This window comes from Hemitrygon akajei, chromosome 17, assembly GCF_048418815.1.
Source record: "Hemitrygon akajei chromosome 17, sHemAka1.3, whole genome shotgun sequence".
NCBI classification, from domain to species: domain Eukaryota; kingdom Metazoa; phylum Chordata; class Chondrichthyes; order Myliobatiformes; family Dasyatidae; genus Hemitrygon; species Hemitrygon akajei.
The window spans coordinates 42352560-42375061 of NC_133140.1; the positions used below are offsets into that span (position 1 = coordinate 42352560).

At 38.5% G+C, this 22502-nt stretch overlaps 1 protein-coding gene across 6 annotated transcripts in view; it reads right to left on the bottom strand.

The window, feature by feature from the left end:
• Nucleotides 1-22502, bottom strand: part of fto (FTO alpha-ketoglutarate dependent dioxygenase) — a 352522-nt gene that overhangs the window by 316136 nt on the left and 13884 nt on the right. Inside the window, exon 2 of one of the 6 annotated variants that reach the window (XM_073069992.1) lies at nt 16647-16745. The exons of the other annotated variants lie outside the window; for them this stretch is intronic. Coding sequence (XP_072926093.1) covers nt 16647-16670 — 24 coding nt within the window. The 5' untranslated portion in view covers nt 16671-16745. The remainder of the gene's footprint in view (nt 1-16646; nt 16746-22502) is intronic. 6 annotated transcript variants of the gene reach the window in all.

Below are 22502 nucleotides of genomic sequence, written 5' to 3' on the forward strand. Positions count from 1 at the left end.
TTCGTATATAAGTGACTCAAACTCCAGATCCAGAAATAATGAAAACAAGTCTCTGTAATGGCAATGCAAACCAAATAGTCATGCTCACTTAATCCTGAGAACAAGAAACGTCCCATAATAAGAAACAGATATTTAAATCAGGACTAGAACAATAAAATGAATTACAATGATGCCATTGCAATAAACTGACTGACTGCCAGGTCAAACTGAGTTGAAAGCCACTCAATTATATCAAATAATTTTCTTTATCCTAAATGAAAAATAAATACCATTTTTGACAAAAAATGATGAGGCAGTGAAAACTTCAAGCCCAGATTAATCTTGTAAATTTACAACAGTCATTAATCTAATACCAGAGAAATGTTAAGGTTTTGATACAAAATTGATATACTAAATTCCTTTGCACCTGTTACAGAAAATCTCGATTTCTTTTGTTTGCATGGCTAATGTACTCATACAAAAGGTCATAAGAACAGATATAAATATGCAAGGTTAAACAATTGCTGCATCAAAACCAAAAATGGCTGGAAAATGGAGTCAGCTTCCTTTAGGGTTGAGTGCAGGATGTGGAGAGAGACAAAAATACAAGTTAATACTTGAAATTGGGGAGCTCTTCTTCACAGAAGATGCTTTTGTAAAGTAGCCTTCTGAAATCTGCAATGCAATGATTTGCTTATGTTGAAATTAAGTTAAAAATTTTCATCGGTTAATAAGGCCACAATTATTTAGTGACCTTCTCAGGAAAGAATACATTAGTCAGGTTTGCTCCTACTATGACAGGACTTTAAAATCACATACAGTTTGGCTTGGCCAGTATCTACAGCCGTTACGTCACCAGCTGAATAACCTGCAAATAACTAATTATTTTCATTTTCAGGATCTTGGTGCCCCTACCATCGAGAAATTAGCAATGTCACTTAAACAGTTGCTATTCTTCACTGTCAAGATCTCTGAGGACCTATCCTGGTCCCAACATGTTGATGCAGCTATAAAGAAGGCAAGACAGCAACAATACTTTATTAGGAGATTGAAGAGATTTGATATGCCAACAAAGATACTCAAACTTCTATAGATGTACCATGAAGAGAATTCTTAAGGGAGGCATCACTTTCTGGTATGGGGGTAGCAGCTACTGCACAGGACTGAAAGAAGCTGCAGAGGGTTGTAAATTTAGTCAGCTCCATTTTTGGTACTAGTCTACAAAGTACCCAGGACATCTTCAAGGAGCAGTGTCTTATAAAGGTAATGTCCATTATTAAGGTCCCCAGCACCCAAGGCATGTCCTTTTCTCATTGTTACCATCAGGTTGGAGGTACAGAAGACTGAAGGCACACACTAAGCAATTCAGGAACAGCTTTTTCCCCTCTGCCAAAGGATTCCTAAATGGACATTAAACCCATGAACACTGACTCACTCTTTTAATATATATTACTTGTTTTTGCACAATTTTTAATCTATTCAGTATACAGTACATATACTGCAATTGATTTACTTATTTATTTTTACTTTTTTCTTTCTATATTAAGTATTTCATTGAACTGCTGCTGCTAAGTTAACAAATTTCATGACATATGCCAGTAATAATAAACCTGATTATGCTATTGGTAAGAAGTTTCAGGATTTGGACCCAGCAGTGACTAAGGACTGGCAATGTATTTCCAAGTTAAGATGGCTTGCGACTTGGAGGAGAACGTACACATTATGGTGTTCCTATGCACCTGCTACCATTGTCCTGCTTGTTAATAAAGTCATACTGTCAAAATAGCATGGATGAATAACACTGCAGGTAATACACAGATTGTGCCCACAAAGATAGTAGGGAACAGAAATTTTCAGTTGGCTGATGGAGTGCCACCAAGCTCAAGGACAGCTTCTATCCTGCTGTTATAAGATTATTGAATGGATCTCTTGTATGATAAAGATGAATTCTTAAATCTTTCAATCTCTTGATCACTTATTAGACTACTTGCAGTGTCCTTCTGTGTAATTGTAACGTAACACAACATTCAGCATTCTGCTTTTGTTTTCCCTTCTCAGTATATTTGTATTTGAAATGATATGTCTGGGTAGCATGCAAAATAAAGCTTTTCACTCTACCTCAGTACACCTGACAGTAATAAGCATGACAATCTTTGTCATGGATGGTGCATGCGATCTTGAATGGGATTCATAACAACCACCTATCACCAAGATAAATAAAGCCCAAACAATATTTAGAGGTAATGGAGATAAAATTGAATAATGTTCTTTATTGTTGACATTTTTGGGCCACCTAAACAAGGTGATAACAATTTTCTGAGGTTACTTATTAATTTTTCAAATTTCTTCGCTTAACCATGGATACAAAAACTTTGCATTTTAAAAGTTATAAAAGAAATAACATTCCTCTTACTCCATATTTTATCAAATTATTCTGGTAGGTATATACTTACAATTTTATTATGTTTTTAAAAAAAATCTTGGAATTAATATTATTCTTCACTATCCCAACTTGTCTTAGGAATAGAATCTTGGTATGTCTGGGAGGGTGAGGTTTTCCAGAGGATCTAACTTTATTGCAGGCCAGAACTTCTATTAAGCAGGTGAATCCTGATTGAGCATAAATGGTCATGGGGGAGTGCCTACCACAGAAATTGAATCCTTACTGATTGAAAAAGAAATGACAAATCTGTTGGAGTAAAGCATGAATGACCAATTTGCTAGCACTTTTTAATCCAGTAATGCTCGAAAAATGGAAAAGTTCTTCCCCAAATATTTAAGTCTCATGATGACAACTAGCAACATTTCAATCTAACATTTGAGTATTTGCAGTTAGCATTGATGATATGCAATTCTACAGAGTTTACATTTTATACTAAATTCATTCCCACTTACCACAGAAAGCTACTTAAAAATGATTTTTTTCTTTGATACATTTATGGATCTATTTATAAAATGTATGAAATACCCACCACTTATTATCTTTGTGATCAGAATGCTATTGTTAATACTGGGAAGGAAAGAATCAACTGTACAACTAACATGACCATTCTTCTAACAGCTTAGAATAGAAATCCTCAGTTTGCTCAAGTCAGTATCATAGCAATATTGTTTTTTTTCCCTGTAAAATTCCACTGAGATCACAATATTTTAATTTGCCAGATACTTGTTATATATTTTTCCAGCCAATTCTTTGTGCTCACAAGTTCAGATTTCTCCACATCTGACTTCATACATGCAAACTACTGAACAACCAAATGTGCCATCAAAGTTTGGCTTTAAAAGGATTATTTGTCAGTTATGACTCCAAGTTGGAAAGGCTGGCTATAGGTTCAAGTCCAACATCAGAGATTACAGTGATACAAAAATCAGGGATTATGCTCCAGAAAAGAAATAAGGAAGAGCTGGAACGTCGATGGTGTAGACTTTTAAAAAGGAAGTCAAACTAACAGCTTCTCTGCTCTCCCAGGTGACACAAAGTACCCTGTAACAACACTTCAAGGAAACGCAATGGAGCTCTCCTAGATATCCTGAAAATACATGTTTGTCATTCAATACAGCAAACATATCATCTAACCTTGAACATAATGATTTTTGAGGGGGCCTCTCAGTGGCCACTTTATTAGGTACACCCATACACCTGCTCATTGATGCAAATATCTAATCAGCCAATCATGTACAGAAAGTAATAAAACATGCAGACATGGGCAAGAGATTCAGTTGTTGTTCAGATCAAACATCAGAATGATGAAGAAATGTGATATAGGTGACTATGACTGTGGAATGATTGTTGGTACCAGATGGGGTGGTTTGAGTATCTCAGAGATTGCTAATCTTCTGGGATTTTCATGCACAACAATCTCTAGAGTTTAAAGAGATTGCTGCGAAAAACAAAAAAAAATCCAGTGAGTGCCAGTACTTTGGGGGGAAAACACATTATTTATGAGAAAGGTCCAAGGAGAATGGACAGACTGCCTCACACAGGAAGGCAACTGTAACTCATAAAAACATGCATTACAACAGTGGTGTGCAGGGGAGTATCTCTGAACTCACAAAACATCAAACCTTAACATGGATGGGCTACAGAAGCAGCTGACCATGAATGTGCACTCACTGGCCACTCTATTAGGTACAGGAGGTACCTATAATAAAGTGCCTACTGAGTCTATATTAAATGGTATATTGCCTACAATTGTGACTACCCTTTAAAAAGTACTTAATTAACAATGAAAATCATTTTTAGATGTCCTGAAGTCATGAAAAGGACAATATAAAAGGTATTTATTTTACATGGAAGATTCAAAGATTCAAAGCACATTTACTATCAAAGAATGTACAAATTATACACCTTGAAATTTGTCTGCTTATAGGCCATCATAAAGCAAGAAACTCGAATAACCCAATTAAAAAACCAAAAACCACTGCGCAGAGAAAAAAAACACATCGTGCAAACAATAGAAAAGGTCATTGATATACTGTACTTGTTCAAGAACTAATTCGAAAGGACAAATGTAACAGAATAAGAAAATATGTCCAAAATGTCCAGTGAACTTTTTTTGCATTATTAACTATTTGTCTGTATTTGATCAAATACTCAATACAAACAACTGCCTATGATGCACATAAATGCACATACAGATTACCATAAATCAAATACCGGGTTTTGAAAATCGGAACTTCCAACTGACAATACTTTCTTGTAAGTTAACAGAATCAAATACTGGTTTCCCCGCTATCCGAAAGTAGAGCGTTCCTATGAAACCTTTCATAAGCCGAAATGGCATAAAGCAAAGAAGCAATTACCATTAATTTATATGGGAAAATTTTTTGAGCGTTCCCAGACCCAAAAAATAACCTACCAAATAGCACATAAAACCTAAAATAACACTAGCATATAGTAAAAGCAGGAACTATATGATAAATACACAGCCTATATTAAGTAGAAATAATGTATGTACAGTGTAGTTTCACTGATCAGAATCGGGAAGATTTAGCCAAAACCGATTTGTAGGGAAAAAAATCGGCACGTACACACATGCGCACACACCTGCCCGCGCAAGGCTTCACGGTCATGGTAGTCTTTCTCAGGGTAAACACAAGTTTAAAGTGGGCGCCTTTTTTTTGTAAAAGCGAAAATCCTTTTCGAATGTCTTTCGGTTAGCGAAAACAGGAACTAATGTAGGTATTTCGTAAAAGCGAAGTGGCGTAAAGCAAACTTTTGTAAAGCGGGGGACACCTGTACTAACTAACTTATCTTATACTGTTAAATTGAAAAACAGTCATTCAGAAACATGCTCTTTAACCAATAATATTCAGGACTATTCCATGATTTTATAGTTTGAAGTGCCTAACGAAACCAATCATGCCTTGCAGTCAAAATATTAACTAATCAAACTGATCAAATCCTAAATAAAGTTGCATAGAATTTGTAACACAGGGGACAATAACAAGGCTTTAGTCTTCCACAACCAAATTTGGATTCTCACCATACTCAATGGCTGAATAAATATTCCACAAGTTGTCCTGCATGATGGAAAATGATCATGAGGGCCATTTTATAATAATCTATTACTTGATTACTTCCCTCACAGTGTTGCATGCTAAATCACAAAAGGCTTCTAGCCCTGATGGTGTTTCATGCTAAACTCCGTTTGACAATCAAATAGTGACAAGCAAGCAGCTGGCTGATCTTTCTGATGCCAGTCATTCACAAATGCCTTAGCCTCTGAATGTCTTTGCACGAAGGGGGTCAAAGAGCAAGCATTAGAAACAGATATTGGTGAAGGGCAACTGTCACGCACCAGTGCATACTGTGAGGCAGTGAGTGGTAGTTGTCTTCTACAGTACATGCAAAGTACTCACATCCTGTCTGGGCAGATACACTTGAAAGTCCTAAATGAGACCATTGCCAATTCATGAAATATAAAACTGACAACCTGACTCTTCTGCTGTCTTACTGAAATTTGTTTTGCCATTTCAAATCAAAAATATATGCAAAATATCAACTCAATCTATTCTTTATAATAGCACCATTTTAAAGTCAGCTTAAAGTTAAAAAATGAAACATGACAGGGTAACAGCCTTTAAATATTTAAAAGCCCAATTATTTAATTATAAATAGTCAGGAACTCCACAAACCTTTCTAATTCCATTGCTGACAAGTAATAATCGAGCATTAATTAAATTTTTAATCATAGGATACGCTAATATTAAATGAACCCAATGGGAATATAAAGAGCTATTTGCGGGGTCAACCATGGTACAGACAGATACTGAAGGTTTCTTGATATTGATGGCAAGGTAAAAAGAAATTACCAAATACACCAAATCAATACCTAGCTTCAGTGTTACAGCCGTCCCTAGACATAAAATATTTCTCTTTACTGCTACAAAAATGGTAATAATGAAAGTACAAGATAAATGTTTCCCTCAAGGTAAACTGTTTGATTAGCTAAGGGCAAAGGTGATAACCGCAGAGTTAGAGAAACTCCACAACCTAAAATAAATAGCTTGGTTAGGCGACAAAGGTCAACATTGGTATTTGCTGGTCATGTACCTTAGGTAAGTACAGTGTTTAAGATGGGACATAGAAAGTTCAACAGCGTTGGTACACAAAACAGGCAATGGTGAATGGATTGGCAGTATTTTACAACAAGGTAGATACTCATAGAATGGTTATAAATTAGCAGTATAACGTTAAGACACATTAACAAGGTGGTGGCTGCACCATTCTTAATTAAGCTAAGCAATCTAGCTGTCTCAGACACACCGGACATTCTGTGTGAAGGACACCCTAATTATTATCCAAAAAGTTGAATGCTAAGAAGCTATCTCACTGCCAATATTTGCAAAACAGTGAAAGGCTCAGTTTTTATATACCTCGATCTTTGTTATCACACTCATTTTATAAGGGATTAGTATCTTGATGTTAGAATCAATACAATACTATTTCGATTACATACAAGAAGTGAAACATCATTCTCCCACCACCAACTCCCCTCCAGTAATTAAGTATGTGGGTTGTTTATATTTCATATTCTGTGTCTATTAGTGCAATAGTTTGGTGATTATTGGCCCAAGCAATTTTAGCAATACATGACACAGTTAAAAGAACAGAACATGTACATCGCTCTTCAATAAACATCTGCTTACATATTTATTTCACTGATTCCTATTATTTAAACTGTTGTGTGTGAGCAGCAACTACCATCTCTCAAATATAGTGCTATTATTATTGTCCACAGCCAATATTGTGATGGACCTATTCATATTGCTGTTGACATGAGTCCTTGCTGATTTTGCTAAACACTAGACACTCTTCACTTTAATAAGAAACATGCATACCTTAAATACATCATTTCCCAATACTTTTTAATACTTGCAAAATATTATTTGTAAATTAGCAGCCTTAACAATATCACAATATAATTTACAAAGCAATTCTTGGTTTTGAAAACAAATGCACCTACCCTGCAGCTTTTCTGTATACTGTAACATTCTGCTAACACGTGACAGTTCACATTAAAACATTGCTAAAGGACTAAACACTGTAACAAGTTATCTGTTTTATAAAACAGGGCACAATGCATAAAGGATTGTGATAATTACTTTATCATTAAATAATCAATTATATAATGAACAAGAGGAAATCTGCAGATTCTGGAAATCTGAGCAATACACACAAAATGCTGGAGGAACTCAGCAGGCCAGGCAGCATCGATGGAAAAGAGTAGTTGACGTTTCGGGCCGAGACCGTTCAGCAGGATATTTCAGGCCAAGACCCTCCAGTCCTGCCGAAGGGCCTCGGCCCAAAATGTCGACTATACTCTGTTCCATTGATTATATAATATATTTCCTCATGATTTTCGGTGACATAAAATACAGCAAGCATTTCAGGTTAACTACATTGGGAAAATGTTCTCTAGTTATGCTCAGATTTAGTAGATACTTAATTTTAAGTTTCACAAAAATGTACTATTATAATTAGCTTTCATCTAAGCAACTTAGTTCTATTTATTAGTTTGGCAAGAATTGCACATAATCAAACCAATGCAATGTTTAAACAGAGCTCAGAGAATAATGGCTTTAAGAAATGACAACCAACAAATACTATAAAACATTATGTTATGATATAACCTGTTTGGAAGGAAAAATAAAACATAACTAAACTTAAATAAAATATTGTATGTCAAACTTTCACCAAATCTAGATATAGAACATACAAGTTAGCACAGTACAATGTGAAAATAGGCCCTTCTTCTGTGACCATGATGCCAGTCTAAAGTGCCACAGTAACATAGCTGTTCACGTGACGCTATTATGCTCAGGGCATCGGAGTTTAGGGTTCAACTTCAGCATCTTTTGTAAGAAAGTTTTCATGTGCTTTCTGCATGTGTGTGTGTGGGTGTCTTCCGGGTGTTCCAGCTTCCTCTCACAATCCAAAGCCATACGTGTTGGTAAGTTAATTGGCCATTGTAAATTGTCTTGTGATTAGGCTAGGGCTAAATTGGTGGGTTGCTGGGCAGTGCAGCTTGGTGGGCCGGAAGGATGTGTTCCACACTGTATCACTAAATAAACTAATACCATATGTTTAACATGACCTGTATCCCTCTATTTCCAGAGATGCTGTTGGATTTGCTGTACTGTATTCCTCCAGCAGTTTGTTTTTGCTTCAGACCCCAACATCCGCAGACTTTCATGTCTCGCTCTACTTCCTGCCTGTTTAAAGCCTTTTAAATGTTGCTATCGTGTCTGTTTCCACCATTTCTCCAGGCACCTACCACTTTGTGTTAAAAAAAACTTGCCTCATAAATCGCTTTAAACTTTTTCCCTCTCCCCTTAAAGTTATGCCTATTAGTATTTGTCATTACCATTCTGACTATCCCTGTCTCTGCTTCTCATAGTTGCATATACTTAGATCAACTTGCTCCTCAGCCTTTATCAAGTTGCCCCAGCTTCAGAGAAAACACTTCTAGACTATGGAAGCTTTCTTTGCAGCTAATATTCTATCCAGACAATATCCTCGTGAACAACTTCTGCATCTTCTTCAAAGCCTCCATAAACTTTGCGGTGTGGCAAACCGAACTGCGCACAATGTACAGCCTAGCTAAAGTTGCAACATGACTCACTAATTTTCATATCTAATGCTCCACCTGATGATATGTGGTGGAGAGTATATTTGCTGGCTGCATCACAGACTGGTGTGAAAACACCAATGCCCTTGAACTGAAAATCCTACACATAGCAGCGGACACAACCCAGTCCATCTGGGGTAAACCCCTCCCCACCACTGTACACATCTACACGGAGCATTGCCACAGAAGAGAAGCATCCATCATCAGGGACCCTCACCACCCAGGTTATGGTCTCTTCTCCTTGCTGCCACAGGAACAAGGTACAGGAGCATTAGGACTCACACCACCAGCTTCAGGAACAGTTATTACCCTTCAACCATCAGTCTCTTGAACAAAAAGGGGTTAACTTCACTTGCTATTTAATTGAAATGCTCCCACAACCTAGGGACTCACTTTTAAGGACTCTTCATCTCATGTTATCGATATCTATTGTTTATTTATTATTATTTCTTTCTTTTTGTATTAGCAGTTTGTTGTCTTTTGCACGCTGGCTGAACGCCCAAATTGGTGTGGTCTATGGAGAGAGAAAGAAAATTCCGATTCAAGATAGTGCTGGTGAAGCACAGTGATGACTTGCAGGTAGCAAAAGAAAGAACAAAAAGTTACTGTATTAATCATACTTTTTCTTGGATACAATCACTGCAATCAATAGCCTGCAACTTCCCTTTTGGTGCTGAGCTGAACTGTCTGTACAACCTGGCAGTCTTGCAGTGTGAACTGAAGTCTCCAAGATGCAGGACAGTTGTAGCGTGGCCTGTATGGGCTTAATGGAGGCAGTGGGGCCCAGGCACGAGAGCAGGGAATGAGCCAATATTTAATCATTGTTGAAATGGACTTGGAGGTAATTTGATGTAGTAAGACCGAGACAAGGCAGAGTGGAGGCAGTGGGATCCAGGACTGTGCCTGCAAGTGAGGAAAGACCCGAGGTTTGATCAATTTACAACCAAAAGATATAGGAGCAGAACTGGGCCATTTAGCCCATCATGAGCTCCAATGAATGAAGCCCAATGCATGCTTAAATAACAGTAACTTATGTGCTACCTCAATGTGTTGACATCTCTGCAAATCAATACTAAATTCAATTATTTCAGTTTTTCATTTTTATCAAGAACTTCCCAATTCTGTTGTAAGGTTAGCTACCTTTTTTTTTTCTCTTTCTCCACAATTGCTGCCTGATCTGCTTGTTACTTCCAGCATTCTCTTTTATTTCAGATTTCCAGCAACTCTTGTTCTCTCTATTGCACATTTCCAAAATGCCACCTGGACAACCTTGGTCTCCATGCTATTACATACAATCTCTTTGTAATTTTGCTCCTGCCCTTATCCAGAACTCAAAAATCACTTGTTTCTGTACTTCTGTTCTTTTGAAGTGTCATCAATACAAGATATTGACATAGTTTATCTCTCCACAGCTACCTGACTTGCTCGGTACTTACCACATAGTTATTTTCATTTCAAATTTACAGTAGCTGCAGTTCAAAATTCAAAGTTAATTTATTACAAAAGAACATATATTCTAATGGCTACTTTATTAGATACAAGAGTAGAACCTAGTGTGATCTTCTACTGCTGAAACACATGGCTATTTGAGTTACTATCACCTTCCTGTAAACTTGGCTGCCACGCCCTTCGTGTCTTTGAGCTTCATAGTGATTTGCCCCACTATATGAACTGAGACTGAAGCTCTGGGCCTACTCTGGCTGTTCTGGGATTTGGGACTATGGACTCAATTTAGTTCGGAATGCTTTTATTGTTTGCATGATTTTCTCTTTCTCTGCGCATCAGATGTTGGTCCTTTTTTAATTTGGGTCCTTTTGGGTTTCTTGCTTTGTGGCTGCCTGAAAGAAGACAAACCTCAAGGTTGTATAATTTATACGTACTTTGATAATAAATAGCTTTTGAATCCGCTTAGCCATTTTCCTCCGACCTCTCATTAACAAGGCATTTTTGCCCACAAAACTGCTGCTCACTGGACATTTTATTTTTCACACCATTCTCTGCAAAATCTAGAGATTATTGTATATAAAAATCCCAAGAGATCAGCAGTTTCTGCGATACTCAAATCACCCTGTGATGCACCAATCATTCCATAGTCAAAGTCACTTAGATCACATTCTTCCCCATGCTGATGGGTCTGAGCAATGACTGAACCTCTTGACCATGTCTGTATGCCTTTATACTGCAACATGATTGGCTAATGAGATATTTGTATTAACAATCAGGTGTCCTTAACCAAGTGGCCAATGAGTGTACATTCCCATATACTACCTTGAGATCCATTTTCATGCAGGGACTTACAGGAAATAAAGGAAATTGTGGTGAACTACATATACTTGTCTGGACACGCCCCCCCCCCCCCCCCCCGCTGACTGCTCCTGTGGCTCCTCCCACGGACCCTGGTATAAAGGCGATTGGGGACTCCGCCCCGGCCTCAAGTCTCCAGGATGCAGTGTGGTGGTCAATTGCTGCTTGTTCTTTCTTCCAGCCAATAAAAGCCTATATCTCACCTCACGACTCCAAGAGTTATTGATGGTGCATCAGAAATACAATAGCGTTTCACAAAAGTTGTATACAAAGAAGGCCTGGCAAACAACAAATGTGCAAATGAATAAAAATATTACACGGAGACATGAGGTTTTTTACTGCCATTTATCATCCACTTTATCTGCCAAGAATTTTCCATCATCATCCTGGTTGCAGTGCACATTCCACTGCAGGCCAGTATCAGGCAGGAACTGAAAGAACTGAGGACTGTAATCAGCAGTCATGAAACAATGGAGCATGATGGCTTCCTATCATTGCAGGGGATTTAAATCAAGCCAGCTTAAAGAAATATCTGAACAACTATCACCAACATAACACCTGTGGAACTAGAGGAGTTAACACTTATACCCACCATCGAGAATGCTTAACGTGCCATCCCACACCTGCAGCTTAGAAAGTTCAATCACCTAGCTGTACTTCTACTCCCAGTGTATAAGCAGAGACTAAAGACCACAGCACCAGTGGTGAGGACCAAGGTATGGTCAAGTGAGGCAGAGGAGAGCTTAATGGACTGCTTTGAGTTGGTGGATTGGACAATATTCAGGGATTCATCTTCGAATTTGAATTAATACGCCACAGTTGTTACCGACTTCATCAAGATCTGTGTGGATGAATGTGCATACCCACACCAAAAGCTGTGGTTAAATCAGGGTTCGTAGTATGCTGAGGGCTAGATCTGTGACACTGAAGACTGGTGATCCAGAACTATACAAGTAGTCCAAGTACAGTAGTCCAGGAAGGCTATTTTTAGAATAAAAAAAATTCAGATTGAAGTTCGAGACAGACTCAAATGCATGTCAACTCTGGCAGGGTTTGCAGCCGTTACTTCCTACAAGACGACCTACCATTTTGAATGGCTGTGATGGTTCACTCCCAGATGAGCTCAATGCCTTTTTTGCACACTTTGAAAGGGAGAATAAAACTACAACTGTGTGAATCCTTTCAGCTTCTACAGACTATGTAACCTGTGTCTTGGAAGCTGATATCAGAACACCTTTTATGGGAGTGGACCCTCATCAGGCGTCAGGCCCTGATGATGTACCTGGTAGGGCACTGAAAACCTGTGCCAACCAACTGGCAGGAGTGTTCAAGGACATCTTTAATCTCTCACTGCTACAGTTGGAGGTTCCCATCTGTTTCGAAAGGGTAACAATCATAACAGTGCCCAAGGGAGCAGGGTGAGCTGACTCAATGACTATCAATATGTTGCACTCTCATCTACTGCAAATGAAGCACTTTGAGAGGTTGGTCATGGCCAGAATCAACTCCTGCCTAAGCAAGGACCTGGACCTGCTTCAATTTGCCTATCGCCACAATAGGTCTACAGCAGGTGTAATCTCACTGGCTCTCCACTCTGTCTTGGATCACCTGGACAACAGCAGTACCTACATCAGGTTGCTGTTTACTGATTACAGCTCAGTGCTCAACATCATCATATCCTCAGGACTAATCAACAAGCACAAGAACCTGGGCCTCTCTCTGTAACCAGATCCTTGTTTTCTTCATTGGGAAACCACAGTCAGTGCAGAGCAGAAATATCTCTTCATTGCTGACAAATCAACTCAAGATGCATCCTAAGGATGCGCACTTAGCCCACTGCTCTACTCGGTCCACTCCCGCGACTATATGGCTAGGCATGGCTCAAATGCCATCTACAAATTTACCAATGACAAAAGTATAGCTGGCAGAATATCAGATGGTGACAAGGTGGTGTACAGGAGTGAGACAGATCAGTTGGTTGAATGATGTCACAGCAACAACCTTGCAGTCAATGCAAGACCAAGGAATTAATTGTGACCCTCAGGAAGGGGAAGTCAAGGGAATACACAACAGTCCTCATCGAGGGATCAGCAGTGAAAGGGTGAGCAGTTTTAAGCTCCTGGGTGTCAAATCTCTGAAGATCAAACCTGGGCCCAACATGTTGATGCAATTACAAAGAGAAGAGACAACAGCAGCTACATTTCATTAGGAGTTTGAGGAGACTTGGTATATCACCAAAGTCTCTCACAAATTTCTGAAGATGTACTGTGGAGAGCATAAAAACTGGCTGCATCACTATCTGGTATGGAGGGTCTCTGCATTGGATCGGAAAAAGTTGCTGAAAGCTGCAAGCTCATCCAGCTCCATCAAGGACACGAGGCTTCCAAGCATCAAGGATATCTTTAAAAGGCTTTGTCATTAACAAACCCCATCACGCAAGACCTGCCCAAATCTCAAGGTAGTAGTACAGGAGCCTGAAGACACAGTCAACATCATAGGAACAGCTACGTCTGTAGGTTGTAGAATCAATTTGGAGTTGTGGTGAGTCTAGTTATCCACACTGGATCAGGAGCCTGATTGTTGTGGGGTAACAACTGTTCCTGAACCTGATGGCATGAGAACTACAGCCTCTGTACCTCCTGCCCAATGGTAGTAGCGAGAAGAGAACACGGCACTGAATGGGGGTCTTTGATGATAGACGCTGCTTTCTTGTGGCAGCATTCCATGTAAATGTACTCAAAGGTGGGGAGGACTTTGCCTGTGATGCACTGGGTTGTATCCACCACTTCCTGTAGTTTTTTCTATAGCAGCTTCCTGGTTTTCAATATTTATGCTTTATTCTGTGTTTCTTCTAAATAAAAAGAGATTATGCGCATTCCGACAAGAGGTAAGGATAAAGTTTTTATACACTGGATCAGATCAAGCTGAAAGTCAGCCAGCAGGTACATACAGAACTAGTGGCTGATTGCAATGAAGCATTAGCAAATTTTGAACATACGCACCTACACACTGCAGACATACAGTACACCGGAGGTTAGAGGTGGGCACATCAGACCTTTCCCTTTAACCCTGGATCTAGCATCATATCCAGAGGCTGTGTATAAACGTCTTCAGCTAAGTGATACCAATATTAATTTAAAAAGGCAAGTGACCTATTTGTTCATTTTACTATACATTATTACTTTTACAGATTATCAGTAGTTCAATGACTTTAAAATAAAACAAAAAATAACTTATTTAAATCAGGTCCAAACATTTAAATGACTTATCATTAGATATTTTGAAAAGGTATTATAGTTAAGCTATGATGACCCAGATTTTTCAGACTATTGAACTTGACTCAAATTACTCCAACACAATTTTACTTTAATTTTTTTCACATGCTACACAGCGAAATAATAAATTTTCCAGTGAACCTGGGAGTTTAAAGGAAACACAGTAAAAAGAACAAAGAAAGTTTCACCTTATAATCTTCAGCCATGAGTTAAGATGAAATATGCAAGTACTCTAGACCCCAACTCCCAATGAAAATCCAGTTCCAGCCACTCATTTCAGATACCCAGTGTTCCTTACCCAGACCCTAGCTCCAGCCGTACAGTCAACCCACACACTCAGTAATTCACAGTCAAACTCATGAGTACACAGTTAGATGGATAACAAGGACCGAATGTATTAATAATCTAAACCACTGGGATTTCTGAATAATTTGGATACTGGATTATTGAAATTTTACTGTAATAAAATCACTAACTGTGGCCTCATCTGTTCATTGAACAACTGTTGAACCAAGAACTCATGGTCAATCAGAGCAAGCTACAGTACATATTGAGCAAATTCCAGTTCAACAAATTATGCTTTTATTTCTCTATGACAGTGACTGAATTGGTATTATTTTAAGTAACTTTATTTGTGAATTTATAGAAATCTAGAACTTGGGACACACTATTTGCAAGTGAAAGGTCATTTTGTGAATAGACCAATGATATTCGAGCTAAAACTTGGGCAGAAACTAAAGACTCAAAAGTCTAGCAAAATATGTTTTACTCAATTTTAAGGTAACATTCATATTGCACAAATGTCAAACAACAACTAGATCTGATAGAAGAAAGTATAAGGTTTACCAACCTTTAACATCACCATTTCCTGTTAGCCCACTAGCAGCAACTGGTGAGTCACCAGAAACCCAACTGAAAGAGCAATGCAAGTACTCCAAGTATAACAGCAGGTCAGACGCTGTGCATCATGCATCTCAAAGCATGAGCTTGATAGAAATAGCTCCACATCCAAGAAGCTCAACATCAATAAGGATAAAGCACTATGTTTCATCTCCACAACCAACACATCAGCGCTGCAAAGTATGCACCGATCACAAAATTCACAGTAGTCACTTGCCAAAGCTTTTTTAATGTTGATTTCCAAATTAGTGACTACTATCAACCATAAGACCAAGAGACATATGTGCACAGGAACACCAAAATCTGAAGTTTAGCCTCCCAGTCACATACTATTCTGGCTTGGAAATATATTGCTGCTCCTTCATTATCACTGCTTTGAACATGAGAACAACATACTTAGCCTGATTGTGGGAGGAAATGACTTCAACAGCTCACCGTCATTTTCTGAATGGCAATTAGGGTTAGGCATTTTTATTTTAATTCTAGGCTATATTAGAAAGCTAACAATGAATTACTTTGTAATACTAAATGAAAGGAAGGAAGCGTCATCAGGTTTTGCTCAAAAGCCTGATCTTGAAATAATTATTAATTAACTTAATCAGGGTATTTAAAGTAGGAAGAGAAATAATGATAGAAAACCAAATATAAAAAATAAACTGCTATGACAGCTTGGAAAATTGGATGAATATGCCAAACTGTGGAATCCCTAATAATTCAGCATGGCAAGAGCCAATTTAAAAATATTCCTACACATAATCAAAACTGCCAGACTCTCAAATTATTATTATTTCAAAATGACAAAGAGAATCCAAAGTGTCCTTCTGTTGTCTGTGCAGCTGCTGATTAAGCTGAGACCACAAATGTTTAGAATCCTTGTAAAACAACATTTGGAAGTCATTCAAGCCTGCACAAAACCTAGGCACACATGGCATCCAGTCTATGTGGGAAGCCATATAAAGACATGCTCTGCTGCTTACTTAAATTTTCCAGACATATGTATAACTAAAAGATATGGTTAAAACAGTTTACTGTAAAACACGCAGCTACCTGGTACCTGTTGTCTCAATTCGTAATTCATATCCTGTATTAGAAATCTGGAACAGATGCCACAGATAAGCTTGCCAAAAACTTGACCAAACCAGGTGTTTTAGTCCTGTGCAAACATCAAGCGAAAGTTTAACTTTGAAAGATAGGAGAGTTGAACATTAGTTTGCAAAACAAGTATTAGCATTCCTGGTACTTTACATAATATCTAATGACCATATGCAAGCAATTCTGAGTAAAGAGCAGTAGACAACAGATCAATAGTATGGAGGTTAGTATTCATTAAGACCATTTTATATTGCTCCATGGGGACAAGTTTTACTCTTCCTTTTTCCTTTGCAAAGAGCAGGTCATCCCAATTTGGGCCTTTGAGTGGCTTATGCTTTATGGTCCCTTTCCTGGCATGATGTACAAAAGCAAAGAACTACTGTAATATATCATGAGAACTCGAGGTAATATTCACTGTGCAATTATGAGCTTTCAACAAAAGCAGTAATGGATACCTGAACAAAGACCACATTGCCAAAATTAAATTAGTGTAAATATGGAGGTAAACTATGGATTAGGTGTAACTGATCAGTTCTTAAGAGGAACTTCTTTCATCACTGCTCATTCAGAAAATAAAAACTAAATTAAAAAGAGAAAATGCTGGAAATATTTTAAATCAGACATCACATGAGGAAAAGAGTTAAAGTTTAAGGTCAATGACCTTCTAATATACTGGGACCAGGGGAAAGAGAGGAGTTATAGGGTAAGGTTAAATAGGTTAAGACTTTATTCCGTAGATTGTAGCAGAATAAGGGAAGATTTGATGGAGGTATACAAAATTATGCAGAGTATAGATAGGGAAAATAGGATAGGTAGTTGGATGGAAAGGGTAAGAAGGGCTGTGATCCAGGTGCAGCTCACTGGGACAAGGCAGATTAAATTTGGCACAGACTAGATGAGCCAAAGGGCCTGTTTCTGTGTGGTAGTGTTCTATGACTCTATGACCAGGAAAGGAAGACAAAATGAGATGATTTGAAATAGAGTAGCAAGCAGGAGAAACTAAATGTGATCATGTGTAACTATCTTGACAAAGTTTAAAAAGATTGCACCTTATATATACACAGGAGTTGCTCAAAGATAGGTGTACTATTAACAAAATGCAACAAGGATGTGACAATTTGAAAAAAAAACAAAGGCCCAGAATTTTATTTTTAAAAGCTGAGAAAACAAGTCCTTTATAAAAATATAATTTTCAATGTAAAAAAATCTATGTCCCCAAGAGCTATCTTCCAGTGTTAGTAGGATGGCAACATATAAAATTAGATTCTGGCTAAATTTTCAACCATTTCAAATTTTCAACAGAATGCCACTCTTGTAAGTTTTAATAATACTGAAGGCTAAAACTGGCTTTAGGGTCAAACACATCTCCCCTGAAGTTATAGGCATAGTGTGATACAACTCGGCCAGAATCACCAGAAGACTGACCCAAACTGATGTCCATGTCACCAAAAATACCCAAGAAAGATCAAACAAAAGTCAAAGTAGATGCATGTTTAACTGATCAACAAGTGCAATATTGGTGAAAAGTAATATTGTCTGTTAGTGGCAATATTATTGCATCTTACAGAGAAATCTACTTAATTGAGTTAAATGCACTGAATTACAAACAGTTCTCAGGTACAGAAACACGTCATAACCTGGGATGGACCTGTATATCACTTGAAGGCAGCTTCTGAGAAAGAGATTGGTCTCACTGAACATAAAACAGTTTAACACAGGAACAAGTGTCAAACACAATGCCAAATTAAACTAAATCTCTTCAGATTTAAAACTAAATCTGCACAGAATATATATCCCTCCATTCTACACTCTTAAGTGCCACTATCCCTGGCAGTCCATTCAGGCATCTACCACACTTTGTAGAAAAAACTTGCCCTGCACATCTCCTTTGAACTGTCCTCCTCTCATCTTAAATATATGTCTTCTAGTATTTGATATTTCTACCCTGGGAAAAAGAAATCTGACTTTCTACCCTATTTATGTATCACATATTTTATAAATCTTCATAAGGTCATTCCGGAAATTTCTGCATTCCAGTGAGACCAATCCCAGCCTATCTAATCTCTCTTTGTAACTAAAGCCGTTCATTTTAGCCAACACCCCAGTGAATTTCTTCTGCACACTTCTTTTTATATAAAATGATAACATATCTTTCTTTATAATGATAAATTGAATTAGACATTAGCTTCATGGGAGAGCCAAAAGAGTGGTAGTAGCCTTTCTTACTGGAGATCTGTGACTAGTGGTGTGCCACAGGGACTGGAGCTGGGTGCATTGTCATTGTCATCTGGTGGATAATATAGTAAATTTATGGATTACACCAATTTTTCCGGCATAGTAGACAATGAGGAAGGCTTTCAAAGCTTGCAGAGGGATATGGATCATCTGGCAAAATGGGCTGAAAGATGGCATATGGAATTTAATGTAGACAAGTGTGACATGCTGCACTTTGGGAGGACAAACCAGGGTAGGTAAGTAGTAGGGCACTGAGGTAGAATAGAGCGACATTCATAATTCCTATCAAAGTGGAATAACAAGTAGATAGGGTTGTAAAGATACGTTTTGGCATGTAAGCCTTCATAAATCAAAGGATTCAGTACAGGAGTTCCAATGTTATTTTGAAGATGCATAAGACATGGGTGAGGTCTAATTTAGAAAAAAATTACAAGGATGTTGCCAAGACTTCAGAACTGAGTTATAGGGAAAAGGTTGAAGAGGTTAGGACTTTATCTCCTAGAGCGTAGGAGCATGAGGGAAGATTCGATAAGAGGTACACAAAATTGGGTGGGGGGTATAGATAGGGTAAATGCAAGTAGGCTTTTTCCACTGAGGTTGGGTGAGACTAGAACCAGAAGTCATGAGTCAACAGAGAAAAGTGAACTGTTTAAGGGGATCTTCTTCACTCAGGGTGGTGAAAATTTGGAAAGAACTGCCAATGAATATGGGGGATTTGGGTCTGATTTCAACATTGAGAACAAATTTCAATAGGTACATTGGTGGGAGGGGTATGGAGAGCTATGGTCCAGGTGCGGATCGATGATACTAGCCAGAGTTAATAGATCAGCAGGGACTAGATGGGCCAAAGTGCCTATTTCTGTGCTATAATGTTCTACAACTCTAATGCAGTGACAAGAACTGCACACAATATTCCAAGTGTGGCCTAACCAATGACTCGTATGGCTGAAACATGATGTCCCAGTTCTTATACTCAGTACTCCTACCTATAAAGGAAGCAAACTAAACACATTCTTTATAACTCTGTCCAACTGTGTCACCATTTTCAGGGATTCATGTACTTGTACATCAAAGTACATTTTATGAGAAAATTCCTATATAATTGCATGAAATTGTCTTTTACCTCATTGCTTCCACCATCCAGGAAGCCAAACAAATTCTCCAAGTGAAGCAAAGATTCACTTCTTCCAATACAGTGCACTATATTTGGTCCTCATATTGTTGTTTTCTCTACATTGGACAAACAAACATCGACTGAGTGATCATTGTTTGGAGCACTTCTAATTAGTCCGGAAGATTACCCCAAGCTTCCTGATATTGGTCACTTCAATTTTCCAACCATCTCCTTGGCTTACCAATCCATCTGTGGGGCTCCTGCCCTGTTATAATAAGACCATTATCTCCCATCTGTGCATACTGTAGTCTTCAAGTCTCAATACTGAATGTAACTATTTTATAACTTATTTTCTGTTATCTGTATCAGAACTGGCTTTTCTATGTTAGTTATTCTTCTGTGATGGTAACAGTTTTTCCTCGTGACTGATCTGCTAAGTATTTCCTACAGCCCTCCAAAAGCTGGATTTCACCAGCTTTAATGAGGAACAATGAGGGGAAGATGTGCCTGGTTCTGGAATCTTATTGAAGATGGTAGAAATGCAAATCCTGATCGTTAGTTTGTAGAGACTGACAAGATACAAGTTGAGGATCAGGACTTTTCCAGAAGAGAGATAAGACAAGATATGCATAAAATTGATGCATTCAAGGGCTCTGTTAATAGTAGAGGCGAACAAAGGAAACAGGAACAAGCAAGACATTTTAAGTGGAAAGCCTCTTTAATGAAGCAAAATAAAGCAGAGATGGAGGGACTGGGAGGATGGAAACAAGTTCTTCTGTTGACAGGGGGATGGAGAGTGGGAAAACAGTGGGAAAGTTAAAGTAAATTTATTATCGAAGTACATATACAGTATGTCACCTATACAACCCTGAGATTCTGCTTCCTGCAGGCACACTTAAAAATTCTACAATATCATAACTAACAGGACCAATGAAAGATCAAGTAGAGGACAGAAGAAAATAAGCAGTTCAAATGCAAATATAAATAAATTGCAAGAACATAGAACCTAGAACATAGAAATCTACAGCACATTACAGGTCCTTCAGCCCATAATGTTGTGCCGACCATGTAACTTACTCTAAAAACTACCTAGAATTACCCTACCGCATAGCCTTCTATTTTTCTAAGCTCCATGTACCCAAGAATCTCTTAAAAGACCCTATTGTATCCACCTCCACCATCGCCGACTGTGTATTCCATGCACCCACCAGACTCTTTGTGAAGAAACACCCCCAACATCCCCTCGGTACCTACTTCCAAGCATCGTAAAACTACGTCCCCTCATGTTAGCTATTTCAGCCCTGGGAAAAGCCTCTGGCCATCCACACGATCAATGCCTCTCATCATCTTATACAGCTCTATCAAGTCACTTCTCATCTTCCATCACTCCAAGGAGAAAAGGCTGGGTTCACTCAACTTATTCTCATAAGGCATGCTCTCCAATCCAAGTAACATCTTTGTAAATCTCCTCTGCACTTTTTTTTTATATAGTATATACATCCTTCCAGTAGTGAGGTGCCCAAAATTGAACACAGTACTCCAAGTGGGGTCTGACCAAGGTCTTATATAGCTGTAACATTACCTCACATCTCTTGAACTCAATCCCATGGTTGGTGAATGCCAACACACCATATGCCTTCTTAACAACGCTGTTAACCCGTGCAGCAGCTTAGAGTGTCCTATCGACATGGACCCCAAGATCTCTCTGATCCTCCACACTTCCAAGAGTCTTACCATTAATACTGCATTCTGTCTTCAAAATGGACCTACAAAAATGAACCACTTCACACTTATCTGGGTTGATCTCCATCTGCCAGTTCTCAGCCCAGTTCTGCATCCTATCGATGTCCTGCTGGAACCTCTAACAACCCTCCAGATTATCCACAACAGTCGAAACCTTTGTGTCATCAGCAAACTTAGTAACCCACCCTTCTACTTCATCATCTATAAAAATCACTAAGATGAGGGGTCCCAGAACAGATCCCTATGGAACACCACTGGTCACTGTCTTCCATGTAGAATACAAACCATCTACAACCACCCTTTGCCTTCTGTGAGAAAGTCAATTCCGGATCCACAAAGCAAGGTCTCCTTGGATCCCACACATCCTCACTTTCTGAATGAGCCTTGTATGGGGAACCTCATCAAATGCGTTACTGAAATCCATATACACTACATCTACTGCTCTACTTTCATCACTGTGTTTTGTTGCATCCTGAAAGAATTCAATCAGGCTCATAAAGTATGACCTGCCCTTGACAAAGCCATGCTGACTATCCCTAATCAGATCATGTCTCTCCAAATGCTCATAAATCCTGCCTCGCAGGATCTTCTCCAACAAATTGCCCACCACTGAAGTTAGACTCACTGGTCTATAATTTCCTGGGTTATCTCTACTCCCTTTCTTGAACAAGGAAACAACATTTGCAACCCTCCAATCCTCCAGTACTTCTCCCGTCCTTATTGATG